General features: G+C 42.4%; 1 protein-coding gene across 1 annotated transcript in view; it reads right to left on the bottom strand.

Moving 5' to 3' along the window:
• notch1b (notch receptor 1b) overlaps positions 1–16,270 on the bottom strand; it is a 43,150-nt gene that overhangs the window by 18,724 nt on the left and 8,156 nt on the right. Inside the window, exons 3-14 of the mRNA XM_085476147.1 lie at positions 11,088–11,344; positions 10,564–10,902; positions 8,616–8,738; positions 8,293–8,526; positions 7,960–8,115; positions 7,392–7,577; positions 6,015–6,128; positions 3,146–3,259; positions 2,796–3,029; positions 2,348–2,458; positions 377–569; positions 112–257 (exon numbers count right to left, since the gene is read on the bottom strand). Of these exons, the coding sequence (XP_085332273.1) occupies positions 112–257; positions 377–569; positions 2,348–2,458; positions 2,796–3,029; positions 3,146–3,259; positions 6,015–6,128; positions 7,392–7,577; positions 7,960–8,115; positions 8,293–8,526; positions 8,616–8,738; positions 10,564–10,902; positions 11,088–11,344 (2,207 nt within the window). The remainder of the gene's footprint in view (positions 1–111; positions 258–376; positions 570–2,347; positions 2,459–2,795; positions 3,030–3,145; positions 3,260–6,014; positions 6,129–7,391; positions 7,578–7,959; positions 8,116–8,292; positions 8,527–8,615; positions 8,739–10,563; positions 10,903–11,087; positions 11,345–16,270) is intronic.

The raw sequence follows: 16,270 nt of genomic DNA, 5'->3' as shown, positions 1-16,270 counted from the left end.
CTGCATGCAATAAATTAAACACATTTCAGTTCAAGTGGTGGTTAGCAGTGAAACTGTACGGTTCGAATGACACTAAACGAAGCTCATCGACACATGCTAACAAATACTGACCAGTGAAGCCCATGCGACAGGTGCAGACGTATCCGCTGGTCATGTCCTTGCAGGTGCCTCCGTTCATACACGGGTTGGATTCACACTCATTGTTGTTGATGTCGCAGTTTTTGCCGCTCCAGCCAGAGTCACACAGGCATTTATAGCTGACGAGGAGTAAAAGACAAACATCATCGATAAAGGAAAAAATTTCTTGTTGGAAATCTGGGGAAACTTGTTTATTGTCACTGCCCTGCCCCTGAAAAATGTTTATAGACCGCCTCACCCATTTATCTTGTCCTCGCAGTGACCATGGATGCAGGGATTGCTGAGGCACTCATTGACTTGGGAGAAACAGGTGGTGTCATGGTAACCATCTGGACACTGGCAGGTGAAGCTGTTGATGCCGTCGATACAGGTGCCGCCGTTGTGACAGGGGTTGCTCGCGCACTCGTTGATGTTTATGTTGCACATGGCACCTAAACAGATATTTCGCTTTACTTCCTGACAGCATGAGTCTCCATGAGTTTATAAACAGTGAAAGGATGGGTGCTGAAATCACTGCAATCATTTTTACACTCCAACAGTTTTGATGTATTATATGAAAACGCTGAACAGCTGCACACAAAGCCTCCACACAATCAAGTCTATATATCAACACAGCGAATGTATCAATTTCCAGAAACATACGGCTTTAAAGGCGGCCTTTGTCGGCGACTTGAAGCGTTGATGCCATTCAGGCCCGTGTCATGCGTAGCATAAAGGCAGCCCATTTAGCTTTAAAGCAGGGACCGGCTTCCAAGCTTTTAAAAGCTCAACTTTCAGGAATCTTTCAGGGAATCTTTTCTCCTGCTCAAATCCCCACTGGCCCTGTGTGCCAGAGTGTGTGTGTGTCCTCTCTTTGTGCGGGAGGGCAGCTTGCTTGTCCGAACAGCAGCAGGTTGGGGACAGGGTGGAGCTGGAAAGTGACACCGGTCGAGCCTCAGAGGAGCGTGCGCACTCGCTCGCCATCTGTCACCCTCCCCATCAGGACCTTTGAATCCTCTGATGCTGCACCTTAAGCACTCGTTTGCCCACTTTTTACTTCAGACAGATGTTATGTTTAACCTGGCTATATATTTGGAAAAGATGGGCTTTTCCAGTGCATTAGTTTGTGGCAGTAAACCAAAGATCATGCAATTCCACTTTATCTATTTGAACAACAAATATCCTAACATCAATCTTCACTAGATTTAATCTATTTGAAATTAATTTTTTTGGAAAACTAAAAAAAATCCTCTATCTGGAATGATCCAAGAGTTTTTATGTTCCTTCAAACACAAAATGTGTAATATATCAGAAAAATGTGGTAAAATCAAAGAATTTTCAGGAAACTGCATATTTTGAAAGATGTTGTGAAAATGTGATTATTCATTTCCACTAATCTAGCAAGCCATTATCTGGAAAATCTAACCTCATTCAGAATTTAGGCTGAAACCTGTTAGTTTAGGTTAAATCTGTTTTCTAGGTTTTCCTGCCAGATCAGGGAAAAATAGAAAACTTATACTATCACAATTTCCCTCAGTATCACCATCTCCCTCCCATTCTCCTGGGAGGATTTTGGGTTATCACCTTTGCACTTGTTACACAGCAAATTTCCTAGTGTAACATAATCAGCCTCAAAGTCTCTTTTAGAGTTATTAAAACAGTCAAAGTAAAAACGAGTAGGCTAGCCCATATAGAGCCCAGAGCAGTTTTACTCATGCAGGGTCCCCAGGAGGGTTTTCTGCAATCAATCCATAGTGGGTCCCCGATGGTATTAGGACAGCTAGTGCTTAATATCTATGGGGAGTTGAGATGTTTCTGATTTTTGCCATTTACAGAGATATCTCAGAAACTGACTGTCAATAAATGCACATTTCTTCTGGATGTTATCCATATCTGTGACAGATGCTATGATACAAAGGCATCTTGTATCATATCTACCTTGGATCGTATTTACTGCAGTGACTACAATTGTATGAAAATACAAACAAGAGCCTACATGTTAACATCAGAGTACTGAAGCTAATGTCTAAGGCTCATACTGCTTGATTTGCAGTATTTGTTTTCTTTCTTTAAATCTGATGTTTTAACATGCAGTCAACAATCAAACTCTAAGATTCATTAGAGTTATTTCAAAACTACTGTGTTCCTTCTTGCAACCATGATCTGAATCACAACTTCCTGTTTCCTGTTTCCTATATTGAAATCAATAGAACTATGAACTCCAGTTTACCAGTGTAGCCAGGTTCACAGGCGCACTCGTAGCCATTGATCTTGTCATTGCAGGTCCCGTAATCACAGGGATTGCTCTTGCAGTCATCGATGTTGGTTTCACAGTTGATTCCTGGAAGAAAGTTGTTTTTTAGATTAAAAAAAAATACTGGTGCCCAACATTTATGGTATAAATGTGAAAATCCTAGGTGACTTCCTTCTTGAGTTTTTGCATTCACAAGATTTTTAGAAAACTTGACCTTAAGATTCAGGTCACTGAGATTCAAACTCATCCAAGATTTTTAGTAGATGCAGCTGTGCTATCAATCCTACGTTGCCTTGTTTTCACGTTATTGTATTCACAAACTTGAGTGTCCATGCTGCCAGTGGAGTGACAACAATATCTCATCAGCCTTTTTATGGCTGAGGGGTAAAATGTTACGCTTGTATCTCCTGCGTGTGATCCTTACCTGTTGTTCCCTTGGGACAGACGCAGATATAGCTGTTCTCCCTGTCCTGGCAGGTGCCTCCGTACCTGCACGGCTGGCTCAGACACTCATTGATGTTGGTCTCACAAAGCCGACCGGTGAACCCGGGCTTGCACTGGCAGCTGAACGAGGCCAGGCCATCAATGCAGGAGCCATAGTGGCAAGGGTCGGAGTAACATTCGTTTATGTCTGTCTCACAGTGCTTCCCAGTGTAACCTAGGAAAAAGAGTTGATGTCTGTTTTAACTGACACATTAATTTGTGAAATGTTGTTATATTTTAAAGGTCTTGGCTCCTTTTACAATTATTATAATTTATGTTAAGCGTGAATACCTTCAGTGCACTCGCAGGTATATTTGTTGGGTCCATCTGTGCATTTGGCGCCATTTTTGCACGGCGTGCTGGCACACTCATCAATGTCTATCTGGCAGAGGTTCCCACTGAAGCCTGGAAAAACAACAAAAAGCTGTTATTGTGCGCATGTGTGTGTGTGTGAATGAGTGCGTGTGTGTGTACAGACATCTCATTTTAAACCAGCCACACTCATAATCCTGAGCCTATGTTATAAGAGCTCTTAGCGAATCAGAAATCTGCATGTTAATTAACAACTGTGAAGCACTACGAGCTCCCCATTTTCTCCTTTCACTTCTTTTCAGAGCAGAGGCAAAGGGAGAGGAGCTAGTGGGGGAATCGGTTCATTTAAAATAGGGGAGGGAGGGAGAGAGGGAGAGAAATGAGGAAAGAATGAAAGTTAGGAGGCCTCCTGACCAAGGGGTGAAAGACAAAGGCCCTCCTGTCTGCTCAAAGCAGCACCAAACTGAGCCTGTTGCCTTCTTTGTCCCCCAAAACCTTTCCATCACAATGCATATTCTCCTGTCTTACTTTCACCCCTTCCCCACTACCCCCTCTACTCCCTGCCCGCCTCCAAAAAGAGCTAGCTTGACCTTTGAACCTCCGGTATTCAAAGTGTTGTTCATTCAAAATCAACCAGTAGGCTTTCTTGTTTTTCCTGGACTTATTCTCAGATATTTCCTCCTCGTCTCCTGTTTGTCACAGCTCAAAGACTAATAGGGTGTTCTCTGATGAAGAGATAAAAAGTTCTACTTCCCTCCCACCCCATCACCACAACATCACAGGAACATACAGGTGCTTAAAGCTAAAGAAAGACCAGTTGTAGATAATCCAGTGAGGAAGTATTTGTGTGGAGAGCTGCAAGCTGATTTCTCCCACTGGACTCTGCTAGAAGCATTTATACTTCCCCAAACTGGCTGCAATCAGACGGATGAAGTGATGACTAAAATGTAGACACTGCCAACAAAGTTTTCAGAACAATGCAGTCCAAAACTATGTCGATAGCAGATTAAAGCTGATGCTACTTTAAAAATTAGAAAACTAGACACTCCAGCTTTTATTTTGTGCTACTTATATGATATAACTTATATGAATTAAGGCTGAGAGTCTACTTAAGTGGCCTTTAAAACATACATTTAAAGAATAATTTAGGCTAAAATTTCCAAGTAGTCAATGGGATTTTTTATAGCATGGCAAGCAAAATATTATTTTTTACTTTTTTCAAAGCTTGACACAGATCTGTGAAAAAAGAAAAGTGTGAATTAACTCTTAAAGCTATTATTTCAAAATTTCCAAGGTTATTAAAAAACAGCACAATACCAAGTGGATATTTTCTGCTGTATGTATGTAAAGATTTGAACTGTACAAAAGGGTGTTTTATGTGAGATGTTGTTGTTATTTTTGGCATTACTTGTGCTTTTAGTGTTGAAAAGTGCTATAAATCAAGACAGTTTGCAGTCTGATAGGGACTGTGAGTTTACAGCAGCAACAACAGTCCTTGGTACAAACTGCATGTTTCTTAACAGGAATGTGACTGTTCTGTTCTCCAACAGCACTCCTGACATTAATGAAAAGATTTTCTTTCCCAGATGCATAAGTATGCACACACACAAAGGATAAAGCGGAGATGCAACCACGCACAGGGCCGTGCACATCGCACACCTCAGCAGCCAAAGCGGGATTTATCCCCAGACTGCTGGAATCAGACATTTCAATGGCTCTCAGCAGGGTTTCCATGGCTATTCCATGTACAGAAATGAAAAGGGGGACCCTCGCCTTGGGCCTGGCTCGCAACAGGGACAAATTTACATCTCAACTAGAGCGGTTAAAACCCCTCCCCCCCTTCTACCCTTCCTGCTTTGGCATAACGGTCCGTGCATCTCAACACTACCCACTTCTCCACACACCCTCCCAAAAAACACTTCCACCACCACCACTTTGTGCTGCTTCCTCACACAGCCCTCGCTCACTGTCACACACAACGAGTTTTCTTAGGCGCTAAGCTCTTGTGTTCACTCTTGTAGCCCCCTCTCTCTATTAATTCCAAAGCTTTCTTGTTGTGGATGTCTTTTTTTTCTTTCTGCTTTTCCTTCTTCCTTTCTTTTTCTCTCAACAGGAGGAATCTTTCTCCTCCACCCAGACTGCCTTTGATCCACCCAACTCTGAGCTCTGCTATTTTCCTTTTCCAAAAAAGAAGAAGAAAAAAAAATCACTTCCACCTCAATGATCCCAGTGAAAGAATGCAAAACAAAAACACATTTGGGGAGTCTATAGATCCTTCCTTTCTCTTCTATCTTTTTTTCTATCCAATATTCAGAAGTTGCATTCCTTTGCTCCTGAACAAAACATCAATACCTCATGTACAAACAGTGAAGCTCCTGTATGAGTTTTGAAAACACCCACATACCTCAAAATAGGCTGAAGAACTACCTCATTTACAACCACAACACAGAAAATGTCACTTTACAGACTGTGGCAGCAGCTCTGCCTTCTCTTATTAGCTCTCTCTTGTTCTCAGTTGCAATCACAAGCCTTGCTTAGTTTCTGCTCGATCATCAGACTTGATAAAAAGGATAACAAACTTGTTCAAAAACTTCAAACTTCCTCAAGCCTTTCCTTATAGATTTTCTTTTACCGCTTCTCCTCAACTGCTGCGTATGTGCGGGGCTACCCGGGCCAGCATAAGCTCGCCTCAGGGCTGGGATTAGTGCCCGTCCAGATCAGTGTTTGTGTGTGTGTGTGTTTGTGTTTGAGAGGAGAAGAGAGCGAGACAGAGCAAGATCAGCCTCTGTGCCCCCTGGCCCCACGCCCTCTCCCTCCTCCCCCCTCCACAGCGGTACGGCAGCCTCACCTGTGGGGCACTGGCAGTGGAAGGCGTTGGTCTTGTCGATACACTCGCCGTTGTTCAGGCAGGGGCTGCTGGCGCACTCGTTCGTATCGATTTGGCAGAACTCCCCCTCGTAGCCTGGCCAATTAGCAAGGGAGGACCGTGAGGGAGATTTGATCGGAGACACACAGTTAGAAGCACTTTCACACTGCAGAAATATACCGCTACATACTGGGTTTAAATGATACAAAGTACTGAGGAATATAACTAAATATTGTTTTATTTTATTAAGTTGTTAGTTTATAAAACTGACCCCAATTTATGTTAAGCTAAAGGTGATGTCATGTAAAACTGCAATGAACTGAAAATACTTTAGTAAAATATATTTGTAACTTTTCCTCTGAATGTGACTTTAATATTAAGTTTGCTGTTGATCACACAATTCAGCTCTATTTTCTTGTTTGCTGCATTTTAATAAAATCTTGAAAATCACACAAATTCAATCAGAATCCACGATGATGTCGTCGAGCTGAAAGTCTGACCATCAGCCCCAAAATTAAATATAACTCAGTCTAAAGAGTCAAAACTGCAAATCTTCACATTTCAGAATATGTAAAAAGAAATTTCATTAATTAATCAGCTAACAATTTCTAAACTTCAAAACAAACCCATTCTGAAAGGAATCCTAAGTCATTCACATGGGTTTTATTTGTTGACTTTACTTGTCCAATTAGTTATTCTACTATTATTCTTAACTCCCATGAACACAGCAAATTACGTGACATGCAAAAGTAAAAATACACACACACAGGGCAACCTCAACATCACACCTACATGAGCTGCTCAGCCACAAAGCTCCTGCTGCAGTTTTTTGTAGTTGATGATGACTGTGTAACTTTAGCCTTCTGTAACTTTACATGGTCTGACACTTTGTGCTTCCGTTCTGCATAAATACCACTTACAGAAGAAATATCATAAATTTACTTGTTTCAAAGACTTCATCCTATTACAGTACAGTTTCTTTCACACATTCAGTGAGTTCTTTAAAAAGATCCATTTTTTCCACACACTTTTGCAAAGACAGACTGCCTGGCTAGGTGGGGGGCTTGCAGCAATGGGACTGAAAACACTTGAATTCAAAGTGTGGCTCGGTCTGTGAGAGCTGAACTACTTAAAGTTCAAAGCAAAACCTATTTTTGATTATAGGAGACTTGTTTAGTGCATATGATTTGCTGCATTTGGTGAAATTAACCAAAACAAACAAAATTCAAGTTAAATGTATTCATATGGGACACATTTCCCTCAAAGGACTTTACAAATGTGCACAGCAGAGCGTTCCAGAGTGCACCCTGTGGGAATGTGACTGAAAAAGTAGCTTCTCCATATAACCAGACATCTTACCTGGCATGCAAATACACTGGAATTTTCCTATTTGGTCCAGGCATGTAGCCTCGTTCAAACATGGGTTCGACATGCACTCGTTGATGTCCAGCTCACACCGTGGTCCCACAAAGCCCCGCTGACACTTACACTGGAATGAGCCCCTGGTATTGATACACTTCCCCGCATGCTCACACGGATTGGAACCTGTTTAAAAAGATCCAGGCTTTAATTTCACTTCCTTTAGCAGGTTGGTGTGTCCATAAGGATGTGAAAAGCAGCAATTTCACTATAAAAGACATTATAGGACGTTGAGTGGCTCAGTGTTGTTTGACAAAGCCAAACCAAAAGCCTCAACTGCGGGATTACAGCAATAATACCCCAGAGGGGGTTATTTACTGCAATTAGGGGTACAATTATGGGTACCAAAGTACCCATAATAGGGCAAAAGAATGACCTTGTATTTTAGCTTGTATAAAGGAATTACAAACCAATGTGTGGTAATTGAAGTTTTCGTGACAGTGGTAAAGCTAAACTCTGAATACTGATGTTGAAATATGTCTGACAGTGTGCAAAAGATGAGTTTTACCCAGTGAGCATTCATCAATGTCCTGATCACAGGAAGCTCCAACATATCCCGAGGGGCAGGTACAAAAATGATTTCCCGTGACGGGGTTGGTGTCACAGTTGGAGCCCTTTTGGCATGGGTTGCTCATGCAGGCATCATCCAGCTGGCAGAGCAGACCTGGTGCAGAGGACAAAAATAAGAAGGACTTCATTATATATCCAGTGATTTCAATCAATTTCAGTTTTACTGGGTTAGCTCACACAGTTTGTGTCAGATTAAGTTCGCACAACAGTTGTATTTAACTTAAGAAGCAGAAGTTCTGCTGCCATGCACTAAGATCGAAATTCCACAAACCTGTGCGGCCGGGGGGGCATTCACAATAGAACGAAGCTACCCGGTCATGGCAGGTGGACCCTTGATGGCAGGCCGCACTGGCGCAGTCATCGATGTTCTCGCTGCAGTCGTCCCCGGTCCAGCCGTTCACGCACACGCACTGGTAACTGCCATAGGTGTTGTGGCATGTGCCGCCATTTTGGCATGCGTTGGGCATCAGCTGGCACTCATCGACGTCCTCTCTACAGAGCTGGCCTGTGAAGTGGAAGCACCAGGATAAGTGGGTGTATGTCCCCAGACAGGCTTCTTCACGGACTCATACAGTGAAGCAACAACATACAGACCTGTAAATTCTGGTTTACACTGGCAGTTGTAGGTGTTGACTCCATCAACACAGGTGCCTCCATTCTGGCATTCATGATTTGGACAGTCATCAATGTTTTGGCTGCAGTTTTTCCCCGTAAAACCTGACATTAACAAAAAAAGAAAAAACGTCTCTCCATTAATTTGCTTCAGTGTGGGTTTACGTTGCATAAACTGTGCCGTCTTTAACGAGACTTTAAATATTTAGTTTCTCATTTCTCCTGGTTTGAAAACAACAATGTCCCATTTACAACAAAGGGAATGAAACTTGCAGTTAAATGTGGTCAACTGTCTTTTCCTTCCCAAGAAAAGCGAGGCTTTACCATTTTGAGGTCTGTGGTAAGCCTGCCACTCTCCTATACGGTTACACAACAAGCAGCCACTGCACTGTACAGCTGGCATCCTGGGTAAAATAAAATGCAAAGCAAAACCAGTACAACACGTAACGACTTACAGTCAGCTTCTGAAACCAAGCTAAACCACTGCTAATATATAAAAAAAGCAGATGTCTGCAGCTTCCACTGCAATGTTGCTCAAATTTCAACTGAATTTTATTGTCGGAAATTTGTTATTGTCATTCAGGGCTCAGTCAAACCGGCCTAGATACTAGGGAGTGGTTGCTGGAGGATCCAACCGGAGGTTGCTACACAAAAAAACCTTGTGACTGGTTTGGTTGCTAACAGACTGCCATGGTTGCAATTATTCGGTCACAAGTATTCACCATTTAGTCTCTGAGCTGTAGTGACATTTTTAATAGTGTGGTGCAAACTGTAAGAGGAGAAAGTTTGCCTTCAAAGTAAAAGTCGTGTCCTGAAGCAGCAACAAACACATCAAAAGGTCTCTGCATCACACTTTTCACACTTTAACTACCACTTGATGAGTAGTTTGCGAGTGCTTGCAGACAAATTGGCGTCTTCCTTCCAACATGACATGCGGGTTTGTGACTGCAACTGATCTCTAGGCCTGTGTGACTGAAGCCATTACCATGCTTCTGTATGTGAAAAAAACACAATTCCCTCTGCAAGTTCCTAGTAGTGTGTGCTTTGAATTGTGCTTTGCAGGCTAAATATTTACAATATTTGCAAAATACCAACTGGCGATCGACTCAGCCAATCACACATGATCAATTCATTTAGTCACTTTACCCTAGAAGATCCCAACCCTGACTTACATGGATGTTTTCTTTTAATTACTTTAATGTATGTAATAACTTTTAAAAAAAACTGAGAGACCAACACATTATTTTCTCTTTAGGCTTTTCAAAGAACAGACGAGGCTGCCAGTAAGACGGGATGGAAAGTTGCCACACAAATTCTTTGCGTGAATTTCTGAATTGGAAGGAAACAGAAAAAAACAAGGTGAAGTCAGTGTGTGTGGAGGTGACAGGGTGGAGGGCAGGGCTGGAGTCCCAGCAAGAACTGCTTCACTCCATCATGTGAAAAGGATGTTGTCCTTTGACCATTTCCTTACGATAAGCCCGGATGCTTTCCTGCTCTGCTTTGTTCGCACACTGTGCACAACAAAGTACAAATACACTCACACACTCACACAGGGCACAGCACACACAGGAGCAGCCCAGCCTAAAATGACATCACCACTTAATCAGCCACTCGCAGTGCTGATATTTAGGAATCACCTAACCTTGATTCAATGGGGTGTCATGGTGGCTTTAACTTCACAAACGTTAATGGATCTGATCAATCCCCCACCTTACCACAGCTTCTTAAACAGTACACCTTTATTTTATTCCTTTTTAAAAAGAAACTCCTGAATATTAAAAGCCTAGAATAAAAAATTTGCTGACCTCAGTATTCAACATAGTCACTTTATTTACATGACTGAAGAAAAGCACAGGAGGCCCACTTTAGAGCAATTGTACAGCAAATGATCAAATCATTTAAGACGTGTTTTAATGCAGCTTAATGTTACCTGGCACACAGGAACATTCGTAACTCGTCTCTCCCTTCTGGATGCAGGTGCCTCCATTTTGGCAGGGTGACGGGTTGCAGGGGAAGTAGCGGCTCTCACAGTGCTTGCCTATGTAGTCCGGTGGGCACTGACATCGGTAGTTGCCGACCTCGTTGATGCACACCCCGCCGTTCTTGCAGGGCGATGGCTTTATGTCGCACTCGTTGACATCCTGTGTGCAGGTCATTCCAGTGAAGAAGGGCGTGCAGGTGCAGATGTACTGGAATTCAATGACGGAGCACTGTCCACTGTTGGCACATGGATTAGAGGTACAGGGGTCGGCTCGTTCACACTGCTTACCTGAAGGCACAAAGATATTGTGTGAAAGATTAAACACATTGCTAGATACAGATTTCTGGGATTTCACAACCTCAAAATGACCCATAAACAAAGAGTGTTACTTTTGTTATCCAGTTATCTAGTTTCCAATCTTATTTATCATCAACCAACCATTGGTTCAATATCATAGCACTGTTTTATTTTACCTAACCATCCAGGTGGACAATGACACTTGTAACTCTGGAGATTGTCCAAAGCACAGGTGCCTCCGTTGCGACAAAGTATGCTGGTGCAGGGATTGACAATCTGGCAGTGGAGGCCTACGAAGCCTGGCCTGCAGCTGCAAAAGAAGTCCACACTGTTCTCGCTTAATGTGTGGTGGCACATGCCATCGTTCTCACATGGCGAAGGGGTGCATGGATCAGGAAACTGGCACCTGTTTCCTAGGAATCCATCACGGCACCTGGAAACAGCAGATGAGGGAGGTCAGAGGTCAGTTTCTTTATGAGAAAGATAATAATTTTGTCATATTTAAACAATTTAATATGTAAGAGGTTTATACTTTAAGTATTAATAAAAGCCATGATAAGAACTGAGATTCTCAGCTGCAAATCAGGGTGATGTTTGGATTATACTTTATTATGGATTATACTTTATTTTTATTTACCATTTACTCTTCATTTTTCTGAGGATGTGCACACTACTTTCCAAAGCAAGCCAATGTGCTAGAGCTAAAACTGACAAATTCATATACTAAAAGCTGCCAGTTTCTTATTTAATTGATTTTTATTTATTAATTGGACTTCTGTTTAGCAGATTTCAATATGCATAGTATACATATAGTACACTAGTGTATATATATATATATATATATATATATATATATATATATATATACACGTAGTATAATCCCACTTTTTTCCCTTTAGTGATATGAATTGAAGCAGTATTAGTTTTTTTGTAGACAGAGTGGTGAATGCGTCACATTCCCAGTAATGAGAAACTATGCTTTAAACGGGACATTTGTCTTTCTACTGTCACCCCCTGTGGACAATGTGTTTGAAGCTATAAAACAGAGTGGTCTGGGCAGCGAGGGGAGGGGGACAAGCTCCTGTGATGTTTCTCACAGGTTGTTTCTGAGTCATAAACGCTGCTCGGACCCCAGCGAACAAGTTCCCAGAGAGAGAGCCGCTGATCACAGAGGCACATTCACACATTTACAATTACAATGAGAGGAGCTGAAAGCATGTCCCCTGAGGATGCGCGCGGCTCAACAAAAGGGCCACACACACATACACATACTCGCACAAAGACAGACGGTGATCGCTATTTTACACAGGGCCACACACACATACATATACCCGCACAAAGACAGACGGTGATCACTATTTTACACAGGGCCACACACACATACATATACCCGCACAAAGACAGACGGTGATCGCTATTTTACACAGGGCCACACACACATACATATACCCGCACAAAGACAGACGGTGATCACTATTTTACACATGCATACACACAGGCAGAAAGATTACATGAAGGAATGTTTCACAGCTCCTTGCGTATCCACAGATTTGTGGGCTGGAAGTAAAGTAAAGCCATATTTCTTGGTATGGAAAACTCTTTAGTTTTAACCAGCCACTTACATCTAACAGACACACTCTGTCTTAACCAAAAACTGATTGAGGTTTAATACTCAGTCCTTTTTGCTGCTCTAACTGACCCATAAATCCAAGCAGTTCACAGCATTTCAAAGATTCAATCCTATTGTCAATAATGCTGGTTGGCTAGGGGCACAAAAGAAAAATCTGTGGTATTTGGAAATCTTGTTCCTAATCCGTCCTTCCCAAAAGTGGAGGTATGAGAAAAGCAGCCATCATGGCACTCTTCAGCAGCTCTGAGGACTGGAATCTGCTCACTTTGACCCTTTTGTCAGCACTCATTCATCCTGTGTACAAGGCAGCATCTATGCCACAGTTTGAGCTGCAAGCCAACATTATGGCAACTTCAAAGCACCGTGCCACCACCTCAGTGCTCGTTATTCTGTCTTCCCCAGAGAGGATTTGCTCACGCATCAGACAAGAGGATGGGCAGGGGATGAAGTGAAAGACACTGCAGTGCAACCACTCAAGATTCATGAAAGATTTCTGAAAAGTGAATTCCCATGTAGTGGAAAACTACACAGAGAATGTCCTGAAATGCAGATTTGTTTTTTTGCTCTGTTGGAGTTTTTTTATGCACATGCCTGACCAGCAAGAGTTTTCTTTCTCTTGTTTTGTTCTCACACAAAAACCATTGTGCACAAAGCATGAAAGACATTAAAAAAAAAACCAAATTGCTCTCAAATACCTGACCCGAGCCAGCCAGTCTGTTAGCACTGAGGGGCTGACAGGACCCTGTCCCCAAACATTCCCAGGGCGTCCACCCTGTGTGTATGTTAGTGTAAGTGGGGCCGAGCTGTGGACCCTGTGCAGGGACAGGCGTGTGTTTAGACAGGGTCTCCCCCTCATGGGATTAGACAGCTTTAGGACTGTGGCAAAGAAAAGAAAACATGACATGCTAGGCTGCCAACTGCATAAACAGTAGCAGTGAGTGGTGGCATTTCACCATGTCTAGAGCAAAGAGTGGCACCTTGCATGCTTGTCATTTAGTCTGAGGCCATTTATAAAAGTAGACCTACTCGTTCCAGCGCTATATTTTTATTCATGGACTCTAGAAGAGAGCATTATGTGATTCACAGTGAAAAATAATCCTTATTTATTCACACCAGGTCAATGTGATTTGTTTGAAAGAAGCCAGCTTTCTTCTGATTGGCTGCTTGTATCATGAACAAAAGGTTTGAACAGAGTGGGTGGGGCTTCTGTGCTGTCTGAGTCAGAGCTGTGTGCCTGAGATAACCATATTAAGTATATCTGCTGTAACTGACATCACACAGAGCCAAGAGTAAAAAAAACTCCACAATAAACTGTTGTAAACCAAGCCTTTTCTGAAGACCTACTTTTCAAAGGAAGTGAAATGTGAAATGTCTAGCTATTATAAAAAAAAAAACCCAAAACCCCCCCCACAAATTTTCCACAAATTACTTTACAATGTGCAAATGAGACACTTTGTTATTATATCCATCATTTAGTCAATTACAAGGTCCTCTCAAAGACACATAGTCAATATCTTTGATGGAAAACGTCTAATCTGTCAAAAAACATTGTAAAACATTTTGATTAATGATCTGAAAATACTGCCGTTTCTCTTACAGTAAAATTGTTGGCAACTTTTCAGGACACATTGTTTCCAAATGCCAGTAAAAGACACATAAATCTTTCACACCTAGAAAAGAGGCAAACCCTGGTCTGACGCTAAGGAGAATTACCAGACTGAGCCATTAGACTTGACTTATGCACATAAAATGTGTCTTGTCCTGATGACCTCTGGGTTTTTCCAATCTGAACCAAGAGAAATGCTCAGTCTGTCATGAAATGTCAAATAAACTTAAATAAGCAACACTGAAAACTTCTAAAAAAAAAAAAGTAAATTCATATTTAGTAGTTACAAAGTATTTCAGCAGTCTATGCAGCAGCAACACTGAGTTAATCTGATAAAACAGCTGTACATTAAAATCTATGGACATTCTTCCACATAGAGCATCTCTATTTAACCCGACAGGGGACAGTGGAAGTATGTGTGTGTTGCAGTGAGTCTGGGGTTGGGGAATTGGCCAAGAGAAAATTTGGCTGCTAGAAGGCCAGTCCAGCTAAGCCCCAGCGGTGGCGGGTGCTGAGGTCGTGAGGCGCCACACGAGCTCGCTGGAAAAAGGCCGCAGGGAGCAGGTGCGCATGCTAATGAGGAGACAGCAGCTGCTACCCCGGCCAGTCATCCCCCCCCCCCCCTCCCTTTTACCCCTTGTCTCCCATATCCCCAACACTTAGCCTCCTTCCTTTCCATGGCACCCCATCTGACTACTGTCCTCAAACACTAAGAGAGATGAGGGCACTCATCTCTCACAAAAATAAATGCGTTATGTTGTGATTCACTATTCTTTTTAAACTAGTTGTTTCTGGCTTGAGGTATTTATTAACATACTGTAAAAATGTAAAATAGCAATCAAAAGAATGGAAATTTAAGGACTCAAAGTTAAATAACATGTTGATTTGGACATTTTTTCACAGTGTTGGTATTTGAATGAATGCCCCCCACCATTCCCACAAATACTTAGCAGTAAAAATGAGGAGTGAGAGAGGCATAGAAAGGAGAGCGAAGGATGAGTGGGCCCATTGTTTTTCCTCCCCATTCAGCGCTGACCACAGGCCGGGCGTATTCAGCTGTTAGACCTCCTCTTTCCTCTTCTTTCTCTCCCCCCCCCCCCCAAAAAAAAAAAAAAATCTTTCTCTGAATTGTCCTTCCACTATATGTGCTCACTCCTGATTTCTTTTTTTTTTTTCACTTCCTCTGTTCAAAGCTGTATGGCTGCTGGCATCCACTCGCTCCCCTCTGTGCACTCTCTTTCCCTCCAAAACCCTCTCTCTCACCCCTTTTCTCCTAAAACCCCTTCTTTTCATTTGTAAGACAGCACAGTCGGATTTATAACTCGCATCTGCTTAATGCTCATCCTCCCAAAAGTTTCATCCAAGATACTCCAAGCTGCTCTGCAACTTTTTTTTTTGTGGTCTGCAATGCTGGAGGCCAAGCACAAGGCAAAAGGAAAAGCTAAAAATCCAAAACACACACACAGACGCACATAGACAGAGACACACAGACATGCACTGGGACAAACAAAGACGTCTGAGAGAAAGGAAACTGGTTTGGTTTGGTTTTCAAGGAGAGAAAGGCAGAAAGGAGGCAGAAGGAATTTTCTGGTGTTTACTCTAAAGAGCCTCCTGTCCTGATTCTTAACCTGAGAAAGCTCAATAGGGGCTTGCTGGCAGCTTCCCTTTATGGGTCTTGGAAAAGACTTGCACTAGCTTTTGAAACCGGTTTCTGCCCTCACAAAAACAGCTCTGCATCTCACACCAAGGTCTAAAAGACAAACAGACAGAGCCCCTTGCACCCTTACCTCAAAGCACGTGGACACACTATTCAAACACACTCCGCCTGGGATGCTAGCATTAAGTCAACTGTAGCACACGCTTGACAAAGAATGTTAACAGTTTGCTCTTTAACTTGGCGATAGCCTGTCAAGTACACACTCAGCACAAAACAGCTTTTACGGGCATCAATTTTAACTGCCTCGATAAGAGCCCAAACACATAAAAAAAGGTGGGTAAGACAAAAGATATTCAACGACTCTTTTATCAAGTCTTGGCTGTGTTCAAAACAAACAGAGCAAAGCAGCTGCTTCAACAAGTGAAATCTGCCCGGCCCGGGAAGCGGGATAATCTCAACAGCAGTC

The sequence above is a fragment of the Copadichromis virginalis genome, linkage group LG12, assembly GCF_057382275.1.
Source record: "Copadichromis virginalis isolate Kocher_CV1m ecotype Utaka linkage group LG12, C_Virginalis_male_GT1.1, whole genome shotgun sequence".
In the NCBI taxonomy this organism is placed as follows: domain Eukaryota; kingdom Metazoa; phylum Chordata; class Actinopteri; order Cichliformes; family Cichlidae; genus Copadichromis; species Copadichromis virginalis.
Note: the sequence above shows the minus strand (reverse complement) of the source record. Positions and strands in the feature narration are given on the sequence as shown.